Source organism: Symphalangus syndactylus, chromosome 6 (genome assembly GCF_028878055.3).
Source record: "Symphalangus syndactylus isolate Jambi chromosome 6, NHGRI_mSymSyn1-v2.1_pri, whole genome shotgun sequence".
NCBI classification, from domain to species: Eukaryota; Metazoa; Chordata; class Mammalia; order Primates; family Hylobatidae; genus Symphalangus; species Symphalangus syndactylus.
The window spans coordinates 138,693,939-138,716,899 of record NC_072428.2 but is presented as its reverse complement, the minus strand read 5'-3'; the positions used below and the strand labels follow the sequence as shown (position 1 = coordinate 138,716,899).

At 41.5% G+C, this 22,961-nt stretch overlaps 1 protein-coding gene across 18 annotated transcripts in view; it reads left to right on the top strand.

Annotated features, from left to right (window-relative positions):
• Nucleotides 1-624: 624 nt before the first annotated feature.
• The window catches only part of EZH2 (enhancer of zeste 2 polycomb repressive complex 2 subunit), a 76,391-nt gene continuing 54,054 nt past the window's right edge, over nucleotides 625-22,961 (top strand). For 8 of the 18 annotated variants that reach the window (XM_063641703.1, XM_055284414.2, XM_063641693.1 and 5 more), the window contains exon 1: nucleotides 690-841. Coding sequence is in view for 5 of the 18 variants with exons in the window: in XM_063641700.1 (XP_063497770.1) it covers nucleotides 695-841 (147 nt within the window). In the remaining 13 variants the exon portion in view is untranslated. Of the gene's footprint in view, nucleotides 842-960; nucleotides 979-22,961 lie in introns of those variants that run through there. The other 10 variants (XM_063641700.1, XM_063641691.1, XM_063641696.1 and 7 more) reach the window with 8 other exon arrangements.

Here is a 22,961-nt window from a genome sequence, read left to right as displayed (position 1 = left end):
AAAAAAAAAAAAAAAAAAAAAAAAAAAAGAAGTAAGGGATCCGGCGGCAGCGCGCGGGCCGGGCGAGCGTCACCCCGCAAACGCGGCGCCGCAGCAGAGCCGACCTCCGGGGCCCGCGCCCTCCCCTCCCCAGGCACCACCAGGAGCGGCCAGCCCGGGACTCGGCTCCGCGCGCGGGGAAACGAGCGCGGCGGTTAAAACCGTTACCACCCCGGAGTTTTGAACTGGTTCAAACTTGGCTTCCAGCCCCCGCCCCGCCCCTCCCCCGCCCGGGAACTCTGCGGCGCCGGTTCCCGCCAAGAGCCGCCGGCGCGTCGTCCCGCCCTTCGGCCGGTTCCCGCCACCTATCCTCCCCGCCTCCCGTCCACGGCGGGCTCCGGGCCCCCGCGATGTCTCCCGGTCCCCGCCTGCCTGCACACCGCCTTCCCGAGAGGCGCCGTGTGTTCAGCGAAAGAACAAAGAGACGGCGGTGGCGCTTCCACACGGCCAGTCGCGTCCCTTAGAGCGAGCCCCGCCGCCGCCCGCGCGCGCACGCGCCGCCAGTGCCCGCCCGCCCGCGAGCCCTGAGCGCACTCTGCGTGGGGCTGGCTCGGCGCCTCCAAGCCCGGCGGGCCCTGTGATTGGACGGGCGCCCGCCTCGCGTCCCGCCAATCGGGGCGGCGCTTGATTGGGCTGGGGGGGCCAAATAAAAGCGATGGCGATTGGGCTGCCGCGTTTGGCGCTCGGTCCGGTCGCGTCCGACACCCGGTGGGACTCAGAAGGCAGTGGAGCCCCGGCGGCGGCGGCGGCGGCGCGCGGGGGCGACGCGCGGGAACAACGCGAGCCGGCGCGCGGGACGAAGGTAACGCGCCGCTGCGGGCGGCCCGGCCGGCGGGGCTCCGGGAGTGCGAACCGGGAGGCGGCGGCGCCAGGACCTCCCCGCCACTGCTGTGCCGGTCCCTAGTATCGCCGAGCGGGGCTCACCGGGGCGCCGCATTTGTAGGCGTGCGGGGGGTGGAGGGTGAGGGGAGACCCCCCTCTCCGGAAGAAGCTGTGAGCTTCGGGCTGGCCCGCGGGACCCTGCGAGTGGGGCAGCGCGGACCCCCGGAGCTGCGGGGCGGGGGGCGTGTGGGGGGCTCCTTTCCCGGTGCCTGCCCTGGCCGGGGCGTCGGGGCCGGGGTCGGGGCGTTCCGGTGCCCGGTCCAGGGTGGCAGCTCGAGCCTCAAGTCTCCTTTGTGTGGCGCGGCCGCGGCGGGAGCGCCCGGGTGGGACGGGACAGACACAAGTTGGTGGGACCCAGCCGCCGAGTCCGCACTCAGACAAAGGACGGACTGTGTCTCCGGAGGGCTCGGCGCGAGGGGAAGGGGCATGACACCCGGGCCCGCCGGCAGGCGGGAGAGGGGCGTGGGGAGGCGCGGGTCGCTGCCGGGGTGGGCAGGGCTCGGCCCCCGCCTCGCGCACGCCCCCGGTCCCGGGCGCGCCGACCCCGGGCTGGGGCCGCGGCGCCCGCGGGACGACGTTCGCGGCGGGGAACTCGGAGTAGCTTCGCCTCTGACGTTTCCCCAGGACGCACCCCGAAATCCCCCTGAGCTCCGGCGGTCGCGGGCTGCCCTCGCCGCCTGGTCTGGCTTTATGCTAAGTTTGAGGGAAGAGTCGAGCTGCTCTGCTCTCTATTGATTGTGTTTTTGGAGGGCGTCCTGTTGAATGCCCACTTCATTGTGTACATCGTCTTCCATTGCCCCCAAAAATCTGTGCCACAGGGTTACTTTTTGAAAGCGGGAGGAATCGAGAAGCACGATCTTTTGGAAAACTTGGTGAACGCCTAGTGAGTTGCCACTTTCTAAAGAATCGTAATCCTTAAACATTACAAGCTGTTTTGGCCAACTTGTGTGATACATTTGAGAATGGCGACAGGTGCTAACGAAATCAACTGTCATTCAGCCAGAGATTATTCCCCAAATCCCGACGGGTTGATTGAGGATGAGGTGGTAGAAGTAGGTGATCAAAATAGAATGGCTATGACAAATGTGTGATTATATGGTTAGCAGTTTCTTACTAATTGGTCTCGTTTTCTGTGAACAATAGCTTTGGTGATTCAGAAAAGACTGGATGGAGAAATGTTTGTTGCCTAAGAAATTTAACGTGTGCTGTCCACAGTTAAACTTCCTTTGTTTATCACACAGGATCTGTAACATTTAAATTCATTTGGAAGTAAAAATGTGTCTTTGCTATTTACTTAAAGCCTTGCTTTTTAGGGTTCAAGCAAGTTATTATTAGCTTAATTTTGTGGCGTTTTGATGTCACCATAAAACAGCATTTAATAAACCTTTGAAAAACACGAATGTTGTCACAGTTGAATGTAGTCTATACTTTTAGGGGTTTTGGAGTTTATTTTCTATTGCTCTTCATAAGCATTAGCAACTAATTCATATTTAGGAATACTGATCAAGTGTGTAATCCTAACTTGTTTATTTGTAATTTTATTTGCAGGAAAACAGAAGTATTTAAGATATATTTTAATTTTCTGTTCATGGTCTTTAAAGTTAGGAATAGGTAGGATTCTAGTCATAGATATAAAGCATCTTGTTCTCTCTTTTCGGAGGTGTGTTGGGTTATGTAATATTTAAGGTTTCCCGGAAACAGGAACATTGCATCTTAAATTCTCGTTTTTGTGGAAAGTGAATATATTCCAAGAAAACAAGTTAGAAAAACATAGGCGTTCTTCTGGTTGCACTGTCCTATATGATAAAGATCTAATGTGCGTCTGCTAACTTATGGTTTCATAAAAATGGAGACAAATAAATGCAGTATAAATTTATTACATATATTTTGGAGAGTGTTGACACCACTGTACAGGCATTCCAGGTGCTGGTCTAAGTGTTGAGACATTATAACAAAAAAGTAACGTTTATATTACTAATAATTCTGTATTTAAAAAATCCTATTAATAATCTTGTCCATTATGAGATAAGCTAGTTATGCAGATTTTTGGCAGAAATTCGGATATTTTAGGATTATATATATATATATATATATATTTATTTATTTTTTGAGACAGAGCCTTGCTCTGTCATCCAGGCTGGAGTGCAGTGGCTGGATCTGGGCTCACTACAATCTCTGCCTCCCGGGTTTAAGGAATTCCCCTGCCTCAGCCTCCCGAGTAGCTGGAACTACAGGCACGCACTACGACACCCGGCTAATTTTTGTATTTTTAGCAGAGACGGGGTTTCACCATGTTGGCCACGCTGGTCTCGAACTTCTGACCTGAAGTGATCTATTCGCCTCTGCCTCCCAAAGTGCTGATCCAGACGTGAGCCACCACGCCCAGCCTAGGATAAAAATTTCTAACTTTGGCCTTGAGTGTTCTGTATTTGATAATTACTATTTTGTACTTGCCATGAGATATTTTGAAAAACATCTCTTCGGGGAATTGGTTTAAAAATTCATATTAAATTATTTTCTGGTACAACTGAGAATGTATTTAGTCAATTTAAGTAGCAGTGACTTAAAAAAAACACACTTGTTGATCTAGTGTAGTTAGAAAAAGTTCTGATACTTTGATACCTAGCTTTGCCTTGCACAAATACATTTAAGTGAATGTCTTTATGTTGGCCATTTAAAAATTTTAGGCAAATTTCTCCAAGTCATACTGGAATTTTCCCAGGATAGCTTTCTTCTTTTGAGGTAGTGTGCTCAAAGATTCTGAATTTATTTCAGTATTACCCTTTACATGAGCAGTGATTGAGAAAGTTGATCTGCTTTTTAAAAACCAACAAGGACAAATCCTCCAATATAATGTATTCTGTGGTTAATTAGCAATGATTTATGGATTAGCCTTGAAGTCTTTGTATCAGTATAGATGACAAATTTTCTGTAAATCATGATAGATTCTATATGAGTAGGTGAAATCTTCGGGGGAGAGCATAAGTGAACAGCAGCAATTCATTAAATTCAGAGAAAGGTTCATGGTCAGATGATACATACTTTACCTTCTGGAGGTCTTCCCTGAATTCCCACTCTTGTGTTCCCACAAGGTTTTGATCATATTTTATTGTAGCATGACTCAGTTGTGTTGTAATCACTTGTTTATGCATCCCCCTCTTCCCTACACTCAAAGTGTCTCCTGGTAGAAGCTCTGTCTTATTTTTTCTTTGTATACCTAGTACCTGTGTTGGTAGTTGCTAGAGAATAGGGGTTTTAAATATAGTTGAATGAATTAAGGAAATATGAAAAATGTAGGGAAATAATTTGACAAAGGAACTTGCAAAGTGAACAGGATATATTACTGTTCATGTGAGGAACTTTGAAAGGTGTTTTTCTCCCTCTTTAATAGGGAATGATTACAAAGAAAAATAGTTGTCAAGGTGAACAAGTTCCAAGTTTTTCCTAGTTATAATCTGTAGTACTGAAAATTAGATATCCTTTAGATGCAACTATTACACTGGGGCAACTGGAGAGAACTTGATGAATCATCTGGATAGTTAGTAATAGTATCTGCTTAATTTGATTTAATGTTGATATTGATGATCTCTTTACAAAAATATAAGGAAGGGAAAGGGCGAGAGAGGGTAGTACATCTTTTAACTGAAAAGCTGTTTTGTTATAATTCATGAGTTCTTTGTTGGAGTAAATTGAGGTAGGTTTTGGAGCTAAAACTGAAGGATGTAGTGACAGTGTAATTGGATCATTTATTGGGATGCTTTTCATCATTCTTTTAAAATGATTTAAATACGGATTAGCAAACTTAGTGATACCTCAAAAGTTACAGCTGGTAAATTTCTAAGATGGTTGCACCATTCCGTATCTTGCCACTGTTCCACTACTTGGTATAAAAATATGACAAATTTGTGTTTAGATTATATGGTTAGCAGTTTCTTAATAATTGGTCTTGTTTTCCGTTAACGATAGCAAGACAGAACAAGATCATAGCTCACTGCATCCTTGAACTCCTGGGCTCAAGGAATCCTCCTGTCTCAGCCTCCTGAGTAACTGGTATTACCAGTGCACACCATCGTGCTGGCTAATTTAATTTTTTAATTTTTTGTAGAGATGGGATCCTGCTTTGTTGCCCACGTTGATCTCAAACTCCTGGCTCCAGGCAATCCTCCTGCCTTGGCCTCCTAAAGTACAGGGATGACAGGCTGAGCCATTGTGTCTGACCCAGATACTTTTTTTTTTTTTTTTTTTTTGAGACGGAGTCTCGAAAGTGATTCTTGTGCCTCAGTCTCCTGAGTAGCTGGGACTACAAGCGTGCGCCACCATGCTCGGCTAATTTATTTATTTTTTATTTTTTATTTTATTGAGATGCAGTCTCACTCTGTCACCCAGGCTGGAGTGCAGTGGCGCCATCTTGGCTCACTGCAACCTCCACCTCCTGGGTTCAAACGATTCTCCTGCCTCAGCCTCTCAAGTAGCTGGGATTACAGGCATGCACCACCATGCCTGGCTAATTTTTGTATTTTTAGTAGTGATGGGATTTCACCATGTTGGCCAGGCTGGTCTCGAACTCCTGACCTCAGGTGATTCACCTGCCCTGGCCTCCCAAAATACTAGGATTACAGGCGTGAGCCACTGTTCCCAGCCTCAGCTAATTTTGATATTTTTAGTAGAGACTGGTTTCACCGTGTTGGCCAGGCTGGTCTTGAACTCCTGACCTCAAGTGATTCACCTGCCTTGTCCTCCCAAAGTGGTGGGATTATAGGCGTGAGCCACCACTCCCTGCTGTGTTGTTTTTGTTTTTCTCACACTTGTTGCCCAGGCCGGAGTGCAGTGGCGCGATCTCGGCTCACTGCAACCTCTGCCTCCTGGGTTCAAGTGATTCTCCTACCTCAGCTTCTCGAGTAGCTGGGATTACAGGAGCGCACCACCACACCCGGCTAATTTTTGTATTTTTAGTTGAGATGGGGTTTCACCACGTTGGCCAGGCTAGTCTCGAACTCCTGACCTCAGATGATCTGCCCACCTTGGCCTCCCAAAGTGCTAGGGTTACAGGCGTGAGCCACTGCGTGCGCCTGGCCTGGATGCTTTTTAAACATTTTTAAATTAAAAAAGTTTTTTTGGAGACCGGGTCTTGTTATCACCCAGGCTGGAGTGCAGATGCATGATTTCAGTTCACTGCAACCTCTGACTCCTGGGCTCAAGCAATCCTTCCACCTCAGCCTCCCAAGTAGCTGGGACTACAAGTGCATGTCACCACGCCTGGCTAATTTTTGTATTTTTTGTAGAGATAGGGCTTTGCCATGTTGCCCAGGCTGCTCTTGAACTCCTGAACTCAAGAGATTTAATATTTGTAAAAACCACCCTGTGTCTATCAACAGGTGAATTAACAAAATGTGGTATATAAACCAATGAAAGCATGAAAGGAGTGAAATAAAGACATAAAAGGAGTGAAATTCTGATGTTTCAGAATTTCAAAAGGAAATTTCAAAATAAAAATAAAAAGATTTCAAAATAATTCAGACATAAAAGGAGTGAAATTCTGATACATGGATGGACCTGGAAGATATTATGCTGAGTGAAATAAGCCAGACACAACCTTTTGTACAAAAATACAAAATTGTATGATCTCATTTATATAAGGTAGTTAGAAGAGGCAACTCTGTGGAGACAGAAAGTAGAATAGAGGTTACCAGGGCTGTGAGGGGAGAGGTGAATGGGGAGTTTAATGAATACAGAGTTTCTGTTTGGAATGGTGAAAAAATTCTGGAGATGGATAATAGTGATGGTTGAACAATATTTTGAATATACTTAATGCTACAGAATTGTACACTTAAAAATGGTTAAAAATGGTAAATTTTACATGATATATGTCTGCATCTATATATATATATCTCTATATATCTATATATCTTACCAGAATACAAAATTTAATAACACACCCCGAAAACCTTTACAGATGAGGAAACTGAAGGAAACTGTCTACAGGGGAGGAGTTAAGAATTTGCCCAGGATTATTCAGCTGGGAATTTGCATTCGGGATCCAAACTTAGTTCTGTTTGACTCCATGTTATCTACTCCATATTACCTGTTCTGTGTTATCTGCTGGCTTTTTTGATGATTAAAGATATGTCAGCTCCAAGAAGAATGAGTTTATTTGAATCATTCAGAAAGTTACATTTAAAAGTACGTAATTGTAGTTTGATGGACGGTACAGTGTGAAACTCTAGACAGACTAAAGGTTAACTTTGAGGATTTCTTTCTCAGCCAGAGTGGTAATAGTACGCATTTGAGAGGGGAGGAGAGTAGAGTTCTAAGGATGTGGTCTTTGGAGACAGTTTCTTGGGTTCCAGTCCCTGAACTACCAATTTGTGTCTGGGGTGTTATCCTCTTGATGTCTGAGCATCCCTATCTGTAAATTGGTGAGGATAATGATAACATTTGATAAGGTGGTTGTGAGGATTAAAGGAATTGATACATGTGAAATCCTTAGAACTGTACCTGGCACAAAGTGTTTGATAAATGATTTTTAGTTATTGTGCCAATATTATTTTAAAGAGTTGATGTACTTTCTCATTAATGGAACCAAACACTTCTCAAGTTAAAACTATGTGCTTAGGACTGGTAAGTTACAAAAATGGTACCACACATGTTTTATCTATTTCAATTTAGAAATGTCTATTGATTAAATGTGTTCAGTTTAAACTACTGGAACAATGTAGACATTTATAAAATGAAAGCGTATTGATCCCTGTTATCTCATTCCCTACCTTTAACAGTTTGATGTATATTCTTCCCCAAATTTTCAAATATATTCATATATGAATATGTATTTTTACATGTTTTATAAAAATGGGACCAAGTTATTTGGTTCTAACATGGCTTTTTTAAAAGGTCAGTACAAAGATCTATTTTATTAAAAATTAATATTCTTTTAGGGCTCACTATATGCTTGGTACTCTTCTAAGTCATTATTTTATATAGATACTATAATATCGAGAGATGGAGAGATTAAGTAACAACTAGTTAGTGGTAGAGGAAGGATTTTAATTTGGGCACGTTAGCTTCAAAGTCCTGATCTCCCAGCCAGGGATCATTTTTTTGTAAGGCCTGCAAGCTGGGAACGTTAACATTTTAAAAAGAGTTGTAAAACACCACCCCACTTCCCTGAAGAATATATAAGGGAGACTAGATACTGCCTGCCAAGCCTAAAATACTTACCATGTGGCTCTTTACAGAGAAAGTTTGCTGCCCCTTGCTCTAAGCCATCCGGCTGTACCTCTTTGGTAAGTGGGATGCATAGTATTCCAGTTTATGAATGTGCATTATGCAGCAAACCAATCCATTGTGATTGACATTGTTTTCTCTCCTGTAAAGAAGTGAACATCCGTATGTATCTTTGAACATTTGTGTGACAATTTTTATATAGAGTTGGCTGTTTCAAGATTATGAACATTTCTAGTTTTAATAGGTGTTGTCAAGTTATATTAATTTTTAGTTAAAACAACTGTATTGAAGTATAATTTACATACAATAAAAAGCACACATTTGAAGGGTATGATTTGAGGAGTTTTGACAAATGTATGCACCTGCACTGCTGCCTCGATCAAGATCTATAATGGTTGCCATCATCTCAGAGTCCTTTCATGCTCCTTTACAGTCATTCTCTCAACTTTTTTTTTTTTTTCCCTCCAAGATGAAGTCTTGGTCTGTCACCCAGGCTGGAGTGCAATGGCAGGATCTCGGCTTACTGCAACCTCCGCCTCCAGGGTTCAAGCAATTCTCCTGCCTGAGTCTCCCGAGTAGCTGGGATTACAGGCATCTGCCACCACACCCAGCTAATTTTTGTAGTTTTAGGCGAGATCTCGGCTCACTGCAACCTTGACCTCCTAGGCTCAATCGAACCTCTCACCTCAGCCTCCCAAGTAGCTAGGACCACAGGCATGTACCACCATGCTCAGCTAACATTTATTATTAATATTTTTTTGTAGAGATGGGGTTTTCCTATGTCGCCCAGGATGGTTTCCAACTCCTGGGCTCAAATGATTCTACCTTGGCCTCCCAAAGTGTTGGGATTACAGGCATGAGCCATGGCACCTGACTTGTAGTAAACTCTCTGAATTAATATTCCATTGTAGGCATATGCTACAGTTTTTAAATTCATTTACCCATGGGTGGACATACAGGACTGTTGTCAGCTATTGATAAAGCTGCTATCACCATTTGTATGTCTTTCCTGGACATGTTTCAGTGGTAAATATTGATTTTACTTTGTAAGAAACCGTTAAACTCTTTTCCAAAATAGTTGTACCATTTTACATTGAAAGTTACAGTTGTAACTGTGCAGGAGTTACAGTTTCCTCACATTTTCATTGACACTTCGTGCTGCCAGTCTTTTAAATTTTGGCCATCAAATGAGTATTAAGTATCTCATTGTGGGTTTGTGTTTCTCAGATGATCAATGATGTTGGAACATCTTTTCATATGCTTATTGGCCATTTGTTTACTTTTTTTGGTTCAAGCCTTTTGTCCGTTTAAAAAATTGGATTGTTTGTCTGGTTGAGTGGTAAGAGGTCTTTATATGTTCTGGGTACATAGTCACATTATCTGTCAGATTGTGTTGCAAATATTTTATTGTTCATTTCTGTTTAATTTTGTGTATTTTTAATAATATAAAGATCAAGTTAAAACTTTAATATGGGAAGCATAATCAGATAAATAATGTGAAACAAATTGTCCTTAATTCACGAGTCATTTAATTAGTGTAACAAAATGTTATGCATTTGCAGAAACATGTAAACTAAAAGGATAGTATTAATATACTGTTAGGTGTATGGCATGATAATTTTTTTGAATTAAACTAGTTTTGAAAATGTATTTAGTAATTCTCTTCATTTTGCATAATTCAAACCTTTTCATTTATTAGTGAGTTAAACCTTAAATTTTTTCTTCAAAGGATAAATGAGAATATTAAAAGTAAAAAGTGACCTTGATCTTAGAATGTGGTATGTAGAAATGATGACTGCCAAACTTAGTCTGCCTACTTTGACAATCGAGTACATTTTTTTTTTTTTTTTTTTTTTTTTTTTTTGAGATGGAATCTTGCTGTGTCCCCCAGGCTGGAGTGCGGTGGCGCGATCTCTGCTCACTGCAAGCTCTGCTTCCCGGGTTCACACCGTTCTCCTGCCTCAGCCTCCCGTAAATTTTTTTATTATAGAAATGGATGGCTTTTCAGAGTATATATACTTGGTTTCTGTACACTATTTTATTTTTGTAAAGTACCAGTTCTTTTGCTCAACACCTGAATTGCCCCCACAATAAATTTTAAGTTTTTCTTCAATATTCAAGTAATACATAACTTTTCCTTTTCCTGTTTAACAGAGAAAAAATATATATAAAGCAAGCTGTTGGACCTCCATTGGGTGTTGTTTACCACCACTGTAGGTGATCGTGGCATTGTCCACCTCAATCTTCTCATGGCTGTGGATTCAAGTTAAGAAATTCCTGAAGGTAGCATTCCAGGTAGTCTGTAGAACAGCCCAGACTCTCTGAATTAGTATTATCCCTGAATTAGTATTATCCCTGATAGTTTTCTTTGCTTTTTTATTTGAGATGGGGTTTTGCTCTGTCACCCAGCCTGGATTTCAGTGGCACAATCTTTGCTCACTGCAACCTCCACCTCGCGGGTTGAAACAATCCTCCCACATCAGTCTCCTGAGTAGCTGGGACCACAGGCACATGCCACCATGCCCAGCTAATTTTTTGTATTTTTGTTAGAGACAGAGTTTCACCGTGTTGCCCAAGTTGGTCTCAGACTCCTGAGCTCAAGCGATCTTCCCATCTTGGCCTCCCAAAGTGCTGGGATTACAGGCATGAGCCGCTGTGCCTGGCTCTGGTAGTTTTCTTCTTATATCTTTCTCCTCTTGATCTCACTTTGTTTTCTTACTAGTCTACAGGACATTTCACGTGGAGATTCTGTGCCTGTCCTCTTTCTGGAATATCTTCCTTATTTTAGCATCTCAAGATGCTGTTTAGCTTCTGGCTTGAAACCACCCCTCTCCCATCCCATCCAAATTAAGCAGCTTCTTTCCTGCTTAGAAGTACCATAACATGTGTATTAATCTTCTATCTTTTTCTCTCTCCTTCCCTTCATTTTAAGCTCCTTTTTATTAATCTGTAGGGCAGAGCTTAGAAAAAGGTTTTTGTACATTGTAAATACTAATAAAATATTTGTGAAATTGATTTGGGACTTGGGAGACCTCTCTTCTGTAAGCAACTCAATAAATACTTATTTAAGTACCACCCTCACCCAGTGTGCTGTTAGCTGCTGTTATATTGATTACTATAAAATTTTAATGTATATCCTTGGTAGACTGTTGGTCAAAGTCAGAAAGCTTGAGAAACTGAGGCAAAAAAAAAAAATGAAGAGCATGAAATGATTCTGCAAACTGATCTTACGATGATCATTCTTTTTTTTTTTTTTTTGAGACAGAGTCTCACTCTGTCACCCAGGCTGGAGTGCAGTGGCACGATCTTGGCTCACTGCAGTCTCTGCCTCCCAGGTCCCAGCAATTCTCCTGCCTCAGCCTCTCAAGTAGCTGGGAATACAGGCACACGCCACTACGCCTGGCTAGTTTTTGTATTTTTAGTAGAGATGGGGTTTCACCATGTTGGTCAGACTGGTCTTGAACTCCTGACCTCAGGTGATCTGCCTGCCTTGGCCTCGAAAAGTGCTAGGATTACAGGCGTGAGCCACCATGCCCGGCCTCTTTTTTTCTTTTTTCTTTTTTCTTTTTTGTACACAGAGTTTCACTCTGTTGCCCAGGCTGGAGTGTAGTGGTGTGATCATAGCTCACTGCATCCTCACACTCCTGGGTTCAAGGGATCTTCCCAGCTCAGCCTCCCAAGTAGCTAGGACTATAGACATGAGACACGATGTCTGGCTAATTTTTTTAATTTTTTATTTTTTGTAGAGTTGGGGTCTTGTATGTTGCCCAGGGTGGCCTGCCACCTTGTCCTCCCAAAGCTGTGGGATTATAGGCTTGAATCAGATCCCAGTGATCTTTATCCCTCAGCTGCATTTATATGGGCTAAATTCATAATAGTATATCAAGATGTCTCCAGGAAGTTTAAAAAAAAAACGGTATCAAAAAGACAATATGTCATGACTGCTTTATCTATTTTAGTGCCTTAGTTTTTGATACTAAAGACTAGACTGGAGAAATGCTTTAACAAATCACAAAAATCTAAGAAAATAGACAGTTAATTATTTTTAGACAGTGGAAGAATTTCAATCATAATCAAAGCAGCTTTTGTATTTTTTGATGTCATAGCCTATAGTGAAATTTCGTACATTCTATTCGTAGATATACGAGTTCCTACCATATGCGTGCACATAATAGAACTAATTACTATTTGTTGAGAACCTGCCCTGTACCTAATATACATGTAGTTTCTAAATCAAACATTTTCCTTTTTTTAAAAATTGTAAAAAGCCCATGGTAAATTAATCACGTTTACCATTTAAAAATGTACAGTTCAGTAGTGTTAAATACATTCACATTGTTGCACAACAGATCTCTAGAACTTTTTCGTCTTGCAGCACTGAAATTCTGTACCCATTGAGCACTAATTCCCACTTCCCCCTCCCCGCAAATTCTTGGCAGCCACCTTTCTACTTTCTGTTTCTATGATTTTTGACTGTTTTAGATACTTATATGCATGGGATTAAACAGTATTTGCCCTTCGTGATTAGCTTATTTTGCTTAGCATAATGTCATTGAGGTTTGTCCATGTTGTAGCATGTGACAGGATTTTTTTCTTTTCTTTAAAGGCTGTATACTATTTCATTGTACGTATAGACTGCATTTTAAAATCCATTTATCTATTGGTGGACATTTGGGTTGCTTGGTGATTTGGTGATTCGCTATTCATGACTAGCCAAGAGTAATATGCAGTAAATGTCGGTATACAAATATCTCTTTGAGATCTTGCTTTGAATTCTTTTGGATATACGGTTGCCCATTGAACAACACAGGTTTGAACTATGTGGATCCATCTATTAGTGGATTTTTTTCAACCAGCCATAGATAGAAAATATACTATTTGGCTAGGCGCAGTGGCTGATGCCTGTAATCCCAGCACTTGGGAGGCCAGGATGGAAGGATCATTTGAGGCCAGGAGTTCGAGACCAGCCTGGACAACGTAGTGAGACCTCATCTTTACAAAAAATAAAAAAGCTAGCTAGGTGTGGTGGCATGCGCCTGTAGTTTCAGCTACTCAGGAGGCTGAGACGGGAGGATTGCTTGAGCCTGGGAGGTTGAGGCTGCAGTGAGCTGTTATTCATGCCATTGCACTCCAGCCAGGGCAACAGAACAAGACCCTGCTCAAAAAAAAAAAAAATACATTATTTGTGGGATGTGAAACTTGTGTATAGGGTGGGTGGGCTTTTTGTATATGCAGGTTCCATAGGTCAGATTTTGGGGTTTGAGTATGAGTGAATTTGGATGTATACAGGTGGTCCTGGAACCAGTCTTATTCTTCTTCTTTTTTTTTTTTTATTATTATTCGTCTTTTATTTTTTTGGAACCAGTCTTCTGCATATGCTGTGGGACGACTGTATATCCAGAATTGTGATTGCTGGATCATATGGTAGTTCTATTGTAATTTTTTGAGTAACCTCAGTACTGTTTTCCATAATGGCTGCACGATTTTTACAGTCCCACCCACAGTGCACAAAGGTTTCAATGTCTCTGCATCCTTGTCAACACTTGTTATTTTCTGTTTCTTTTGGTAGTGGCCAACATAATGGGTGTGAGGTGCTATCTCATTGTGGTTTTGATTTGCACTAACAATGTTGAGTATCCTTCATGTTTATTCACCCCAAATATTTTACTTTTGAATTTATTGAAAATCATGCATTTTAATTATGTAAAACTCAATACCATGCATCATTTGTTAAATGGGAAAAGGAAAATTTGTCCTTATGACTATTATAAAATATTCTAATAGGGTGAACCTTTTTTTTTTTCTTTTGAGACAGGGTCTTGCTTTGTCATCCAGGCTGGAATGCAGTGGCGCAATCTTGACTTACTGCAGCCTCTGCCTCCTGGGTTCAAGTGATTCTCCTGCCTCAGCCTCCTGAGTAGCTGGGATTACAGATATGCACCACCACACCTGGCTAATTTTTGCATTTTTGTAGAGTTGTGGTTTCACCATGTTGGCCAGGCTGGTAATAAGATGAACTTTATACTTTTTTTTTTTTTTTTTTTGAGACAGAGTCCCACTCTGTCACCTAGGTGCAGTGGCACGATGATGGCTCACTGCAGCCTTGACCTCCTGGGCTCAAGTGATCCTCCACCTCAGCCTCTCAAGTATCTGGGATTACAGGTATGCACCACCAGCCCCAGCTAATTTTTATATTTTTTGTAGAGATGGGGTTTCGCCATGTTACCTGGGCTGGTCTAGAACTCCTAGGCTCAAGTGATCTCCCACCTTGGAGTCCCCAGGTGCTGAGATTACAGGCATGAGCCACTGCATCGGGCCAGAACTTTATACTTACTAAACAGTATGCTGATCTACCATTAGATAGGAAAAAACTGCAATCCTTATTTGTAAAATTCTGATCTAAAACGTGTTATGCTAAAATTATTTAATAATGCAAGCAAAATTGGCAAATTTATTTGTAAATCCCATTTTGGGCTACTTCGAAAATTGTTTGTGGATCAGAAAAGGTTGGGAAATACTTTTCTAGAGTAATTGAGCAGGCCCTGTAGATGGCAGAAATGTTGCTTGAACTGGCATAGAGGAAGAAAGTGTTGAATTGCCCCACTTAATTCCTTAAGTAATTTTGCCTCTTTGGAGAATATTTGCCTGAAATAGAGAGCTCAAGTTATGCTATAAAGATTCTTTTTGAAAAATAGAGACAGGGTCTCACATTGCCCAGGCTGGTCTCAAACTCCTGGGCTCAAGTGACCCTTTCACCTTGGCCTCCCAGAGTGCAGGGATTACAGGCATGAGCCATCATGCCAGACCAAGAAGATATTTTGGAGGGCTACATCCCACCAATAGCTTGATGTTGTACAAAGAGTGGTAGGCTCTGTGTGAGGCTCTGCCATTACGCTAGTTCTATTTCCTTGGCAAGTAGCTTTTGTGGATCTCTCCTCTTCATGGTAAGATGAATGAGATGAACAAATAATGGAACAACTTGTGTTTATTGAGTATCTACCATGTATGTGCCTGCAGAGAGGATGTCTTCATTTTGTAGATGAAGTAATTAGTAAATAACTTGCCTAGGTTCCCTCAGCTAGTGGGCCCTTGAAGAATAGGCTTTTATGGCCAAATGCATTGGCTCACGCCAGTAATCCCAGCACTTTGAGCGGCCGAGGTGGGAGGATTGCTTGAGCCCAGGAGTTTGAGACCACCCTGGACAACAAAGTGAGGCCCCATTTCTACAAAAAAATAGCCGCATGTGGTGGCATTTGCCTGTAGTCCCAGCTACATGGGAGAGTGAGGTGAGAGGCTCACTTGAGCCCAGAAGGTAGAGGCTGCAGTGAGCCGTGTTTGCACCCCTGCACTCCAGCCTATGTGACAGGGTGAGACTGTGTTTCCAAAAAAAAAAAAAATAGGCTATTGCTGCCAATAGGGTTCTTTTTAGTGCAAATATTGGGATTCTAAGCACTTGGTTTCTGTTATCCAGGTAAATCTATTTCTCTGGAGAGTTTGATTACCATCACAGGTGATGGTAAGATTCTCCCTAGCTGGCATTTAATCCAGTGGTTATATGCATCTCTCCCAAATTCTTTATCAAGTTAATTCATAAAACATCTAATGCTGATTATAAGCCTATTATCTTGTTTGTGTCTCTGCATTATGGGCATAATAGCACCTAAAAGCTTTTGCTATAATGGACTATGATGTATCTGAATAAATTACCTTTATAAACATTCAAATCTAAATTGGCAAGTTCAGATTTACCCAATTTTTCTTATAGAATTTACCCTTGCAGTTAAAGAAATAATTGTTTTTTACCATTTGTCTGGTATGACTTGTTATTTATGAATAGCATATAACTGGCCAGCAGTACTATACACATTTTCTAGAAAAGAAAATTTCTTCAGATTTCTTATTGGGTGCCTTAGTCTTTTACCCATTAGGGCTATTCAAATAAAGAATGAGATATTCTCTTATTCTCTAGAAAGAGACATTCTATGCTAATGGAAATACCAACTTTTAAATCTAGACTACCAAAGAAAAAGTCATGTTTTTCTACCCTAGAGGCTATAGATTCTTAATGTCAGCCACTCATCTTGGCCCTCTCATTTTCTTCTTTTTCCCATATGGAAGTTCTGGGGTGATATAGTTTGGCTCTGTGGCCCCACCCAAATCACGTGTCAAATTGTAATCCCCAAAGTTGGAGGAGGGGTCTGGTGGGAAGTGATTGAATCAAGGGGGCAGACTTTTCCCTTGCTGTTCTCCTGACAGTGAGTTCTCGTGACAGTGAGTTCTCATGAGATCTGGTTTAAAAGTATGTAGCACCTCCCACTTTGCTCTCTCTTCCTCCTGCACCAGCCATGTATAATGTGTTGGCTTCCCCTTTGCTTTCTGCTGTGATTGTAAGTTTCCTGAGGTCTCCCCAGCCATGCTTCCTGTATAGCCTGCTGAACTGTAAGCAAATTAAACCTCTTTTCTTTATAAATTACCCACCCTCAGCTCTTTATAGCAATGTGAGAATGGACTAATACAGAAAATACATACCAGAGAAGTGGGGCATCGCAATAAAGATACCTGAAAATGTGGATGCACCTTTTGGACTGGGTAATGGGCAGAGGTTGAAACAGTTTGGAGGGCTCAGAACAAGACAGGAAGATAAGGGAATGTTTGGAACTTCCTAGAGGCTTGTTGAATGGTTTTGACCAAAATGCTGATAGTGATATGGACAGAGATGGCTAGGCTGATGAAGTCTCAGATGAAGATGAGGAACTTATTGGGGAACTGGAGTAAAAGTCACTTTTGCTATGTGTTAGCAAAGAGACTGGCAGCATTGTGCTCCTGCTCTAGGGATTTGTTGAACTTTAAACTTGAGATGTTTAGGGTATCTGGAGGAAGAAATTTCTAAAAGCAGCAGTGTGTTCAAGATGTGGCCTGGCTGCTTCTAAAAGCCTGTGCTTATTTGCATAAGCAAATAAATGACCTGAAACTGGAACTTAAAAGGGAAGCAGAACATAAAAGTTTAGAAGATTTGCAGCCTGCCATGTGGTAGAAAAGAAAATCTCACTTTCTGGGGAGAAATTCAAGCTGGCTGCAGAAATTTACATAAGAGGACCATACATGGGGTAAAATGCTTTTTCCTCCCCTAAAAGCCTTGGTATTAATCTGGAAATAGCAGGAAGGTAACTGTAGGAATTATATAATGGGTTTCCCTGTGCTTGGTCATTTCTCTGTATCATTTCCATAGGTCAGTGGAGACTCAGAAAACCAGTTTCTCTGGGCTTTTGATAAGTAATGTTATAGTAATCAACAGATGGTAACTTCCGGTAAAACAAATTGTCTTCATCTGTTTTGTGCTGGTATAATGGAATACCTGAGAGTGGGTAGTTTTTAAAATTATTTATTTATTTATTTTTGAGACAGAGTTTTGCTCTTTTTGCCCAGGCTGGACTACAATGGCGCAGTCTCGGCCCACTGCAACCTCCGCCTCCTGGGTTCAAGTGATTCTCCTGCCTCAGCCTCCCGAGCAGCTGGGATTACAGTTGCCCACCACCATGGCTAGCTAATTTTGTATTTTTATTAGAGACAGGATTTCACCATGTTGGCCAGGCTGGTGTTGAACTCCTGCCCTCAGGTTATCTGCCTGCCTCGGCTTCCCAAAGTGCTGGGATTACAGGCGTGAGCCACCACACCTGGCCAAGACTGGGTAATTTATAAAGAATAGAAGTTGGTGAGGTGCAGTGGCTCACGTCTGTAATCCCAGCACTTTGGGAGGCTGAGGCGGGTGGATCGCTTGAGGTTAGGAGTTCGAGACCAGCCTGGGCAACATGGTGAAACCCCATCTCTACCAAAAAATAAAAATTAGCCGGGTGTGTTGATGTGCACCTGTAGTCTCAGCTACTTGGGAGGCTGAGGTGGGAGAATCACTTGAACCCAGGAGGTGGAGGTTGCAGTGAGACAAAATCACGCCACTGCCCTCTAGCCCAGGCAACAGAGTGAGACCCTGTCTCACAAAAGGAATAAAAATACATATATATACACACATATGTATATACGTATACGTATATAAATACATATATACGTATATACGTGTGTGTGTATATATATATTTCTCACAGTTTTGGGGGCTGGGAAGTTTAAGATCAAGGTGCCTGCATCTCATGAAGGCCTTCTTACTGTGTCTTCATATGGCAGAAGATAGAAGGGCAAGCTGGGAACAACTCCCTCAGTCAGACTCTTGTATAAGGGCATTTACAAGGCAGGAACCGTCATGGTCGAATCACCTCTGAAAGGCTGCACCTCTTAATACAGTTACATTGACAACACCTGAGTTTTTGAGGGACACCTTCAGACCATAGCACAGATACTGACAAGTCTCATCAATTATTAAGTAAATAGTACTTGAAGGGTTTGAAATTTTGTAGTACCCCGGCAGTGTGTTTATATTTGTGATAAATTTTAAGTATAGGAAAATCATGGAAAGACTTACTGCTCTTAACTGTGCTACTTCGTTTACTTCTATCTTTCCCTAAACTACTGCTGTTCTTAGCAAGATCATGAACTGTGGGGCCGACATAAGCCAGAGGAGTTTCTGAAGAGTCTGCTTCAGTGAGGGGTTCTGTTGGTAGCCATAGAATAAAGAAATGGCGCTTTGCAGACATTGGTACTTCCTTGAAAGAACTGGCTGTGGCATATACAGAACTCAAAAATTGAAATTACTAGATAATGGTTACTTGGTTTAGGTTGCCTGCAAATTATGAGAGGCTCTGTAAATGCTTTGGGATTAGTAGTTTGAACCACCTAGTCCATTTTATGATTCTATCTTCAGAATATAGAAGGAATTGCATCTTATTTGGGGATTAGGATATGAAGTTAGTGTACAAGGCAAAATAGCATGTAGGCAAAGTTACCCATGCAGTGTTTGTGGGAAGATGCTTTACCACAAAGCAGTACCTTTTTAGGTTCAAGACCAGCCCATTTTTCCTCTAGAATGAGAACAGATCATTGCTCTTCTGTTGAGCACAGAGTTGTTGGTTTGTACTTAAAGGCAATCCTATTAGAATCACTCCTGAGTGGCTAAATATCCTCATTCTGAGAGACTTGGCCAGCAGGTTATGGGAACAGCAGATTCATGTCGCCTCTCTCGTGCTCGCTTAGGCATATGCTTAGTGTCTGGAATGGTGGGTAGAACCCTTGTATTTACTACCAAAATTGAGCTTTCTCTGACATTTTTGCTCAATGTATGTTAGATTTGTGTAAGTTAAATTAGATGTTGGCTTATGCGTGGTAAAAGATTTAAAATAGACTTCTTAGCAAAAAGAACGTCTGGTATCAGATTGACTTACCTCTTTGTTTTGTTTGCTTGTATTTAGTGGAGTGTTGAAATAACAGGTATCTCATGTCTCATCTTTGAATTATAATGAATTTCGTATCGTAGCTTTAGTTTCTGGTACTTTTTTTTTTTTTTTTTTTTTTTTTTTTTTTTTTTTTTGAGACAAATCTCGCTCTGTCACCCAGGCTGAAAAGCAGTGGCGCGATCTTGGCTTACCGCATCCTCCGCCTCCTAGGTTCAAGTGATTCTCCTGCCTCAGACTCCCAAATAGCTGGGATTACAGGCACCTGCCACCATACCCAGCTACTTTTTGTATTTTTGGTAGAGACGGGGTTTCACCATGTTGGCCAGGCTGATCTCCAACTCCTGACCTCAGGTGATTCACCCGCCTCAGCCTCCCAAAGTGCTAGGATTACAAGCGTGAGCCACTTTGCCCCAGCCTCTGGTACATAATTTTTTCCATTTTCCGTCCAACAGTGTTTCAGTAAACTGAGTATATACTCGATGAAATGAGAAGATTTAACTTATAAAATCGATTTAGTATAGTTTTCAAGAAAAACTTAAACCTTTTTTTTTTCTTTTTTTCTTTTTGAGACAGTCTCACTGTGATTGCCCAGGCTGGAGTGCAGTGGCACAATCTTGGCTCACTGAAGCCTTGGCCCCCTGGACTCAGGTGATTGATTCTCCCACCTCAGCCTCCAAAGTATCGGAGACTATAGGCATATGCCATCACACCTGGCTAATTTGTATTTCTAGTAGAGACAGGGTTTCACCATATTGCCCAGGCTGGTCTCAAACTCCTGGACTCAGGCAATCTGCCTGCCTTAGCCTCCCAAAGTGCTGGGATTACAGGTGTGAGCCATGGCCCCCAGCTGAAAACTTTAACCTTTAGATGTCAGTTCAGTTAGTGAGTCTGTTTTACCTGTTGTTCAAGCAAATTCTTTAAAACACTTAACAGTTCTTCAATTGGTTGAAATTTATATGGCCATTTCTTTTCTGAGCAGTACTTTCAGATGAACACCAGAATGCTGGTCTATGGACTTCAGTTTGAAATCAGTAGTTTACTCTCTTGCTGGAAGGAGGAAAGTGATCTTATTATTGTGGAAAATATATTACTGCAGAATCTACTCACTTTTGCTGCAACGGTCAAGTTAATGTTTTCTATCATTCAGCTAAGATTGCTAAATTAGTATAACTTCCCTTTGCCTCTGAACTTTTTAGCGCTACAGAAACCAGGACTACAAATACGTTCTTTACTTTTTTCTGTTATTTTCCCCTATCATGAGACTTCTTGAACGCAAATGCTGTTCATTATGCTTTCTCATCTGTAGTTGCACGTACATGTAATCCACTGTAGTGAAGGCACTGAAACCTGTTGTATTTTCCACGTTTCGATGGATCTCTCACAGGATTTAACACTTTTGGAATGCTCAGTAAATTATTATCGACTGCTTGATAATACCTCTTTGTTCCTGCCTTTCCCCAAGTCCTTCAACAGAAGTTTCTTCTAGCACTTTGCAGGTCAGTTGAGTGGAATATTTGGGTCCCCCACAGTAATGAGCTTGTGTGTGTTTTTGTCATTCTTTTTTCTTTTTTTGAAAAAAACAATAGAGTCATTTAAGGAAGCAAAAAGGTCCCTGGATCAATATTTTTATTTTACCTTTTATGGTGATAGGGTGTGGTGTGAGTATTTAGGGAGATGGTTGGTAGGATGGCGTTGTCTTAGGGTTGCAGGAGGGTCAGAAGGGTGACTGTAACTACTGATGATATCTTACAGTGGTGAAGGAGAAGATAAGTGAAAACAGAAGCAATTTGTTTAAACAAATTTTAGTAGGTATTTGTCTCTTAATTTGGCACTGACATATGACAGATTATTTCATTTAGATCTGTAGTTTGACAGGTATAATAAAGTACCCTTCATTAAATATTCTTCACATATACTCTTGTTTGCCTTTTTCTAGTTGCAAGAGTGGTGATTTCTACGTTTCGTTACAAATTTTAGAAATATATAATTTGAATATATTGTCTGTTCTAGGTTCTTTGTGAGTCAAGAAAAGGCAGGGTATTATGACTTCTGATTCGTATGATGTCTGGATATATTTAAGGGAGCAGTTCTCAAAGTGTGGCCTGGGATTATGGGATCAAAACTATTTTTTCTTTCTTTTTTTGGAGACAGGGTCTCACTCCGTCATCCAGGCTGGAGTGCAGTGGTGACATCTTGGCCCACTGCAACCTCTGCCTCCCAAATTCAAGTGATTCTCGTGTCTCAACCTCCCGGAAACTATTTTCATAATAATACTGAGTTGTTACTTGCTTTTTTTTTAAAAAAAAACAAACAAACCGTGTTGGACATTTGTACCCATGGTGCAAGAGCAATGAGTAAACACTGTTGGCACCTTAGCACTTGCAGTTAAAAAAGCCAGTTTTGTTTCAGAATGTCCTTGATGAAGTACTAAAAATGATTAGTTTTATTAAATCTTGATCCTTGCGTGCGTGCAATTGTAACATTCTGTGCAACAAGATGGGAATGTGTGTAAAGTGCTTTTGCATATTGAGGTATGTTGGGTTTTGAGCAAAAGCACTTACGTGGTAAAGTTGTGAGCTCCACTAGCCACTTTTTTCATGGAAATTTCATTTTTACTTAAAAGAGGGTCTGACAAACCATGATTATTCAGACTTAGGTATTTGGCAGACATTTTTTAAAATCAATGAAGTGAGACTGTCACTTCAAGGAAAACAACTGACCATATTTGTTGGCAGAGAGAACATTTGGGCTTTCAAGCAAAAATTAAAATTTTTGGAAAACTTTTGTCTGTTAGTGTGAGCATGACAGCTTCCCAGTACTTAAAGACTTTCTGATGAGATTAATGGGTTTAACAACATGATTTTTTGAAATATGCCAACTTCTGGAAAATCTGCGTAACTCAGTGGACCAGTACTTTTTAGATGAGGAATGATGATTTATAACATTGTGCCTGGTTTAAAGATTCATTTAAAGTGAATAGACTAATGAATGTTAATGTGGCAGAGTAGGAAAAGTTCACTGATAAAATTTCAGATTCCATGTTGCATCTAATCTTATAAGAAAGAAATTACCACTGCTAACCGAAGTATGGTGGTTATTTTGAGGAAAAGCACCTGTGAGATTGAGTTGTGAACTGAACTAGCCACTTTTTAATAGAACTGTTTTGGTGTAATATCAAAGCACGAGATCCACAATGACCTCAGAAGGCTATTCAAACACTGCCTTTTCTAAGCTAAGTATGTTTGAGATTGGATTTTCTTCATATACTTGAACCAAAACAACATATTGGAACAAATTGAATGCAGAAACAGTTACGAGAATCTGTTTCCTATTAGACAGATATTAAAGAAATTGGCAAAAATGTAAAACACCACTTACTAATTACATTTTTTTTTTTTTTAAATGAAAGAAGGCTATGTTGCTCAGGCTGGTATGAAACTCCTGGGCTCAAGTGGTCCTTTTGCCTCAGCCCCGCAAAGT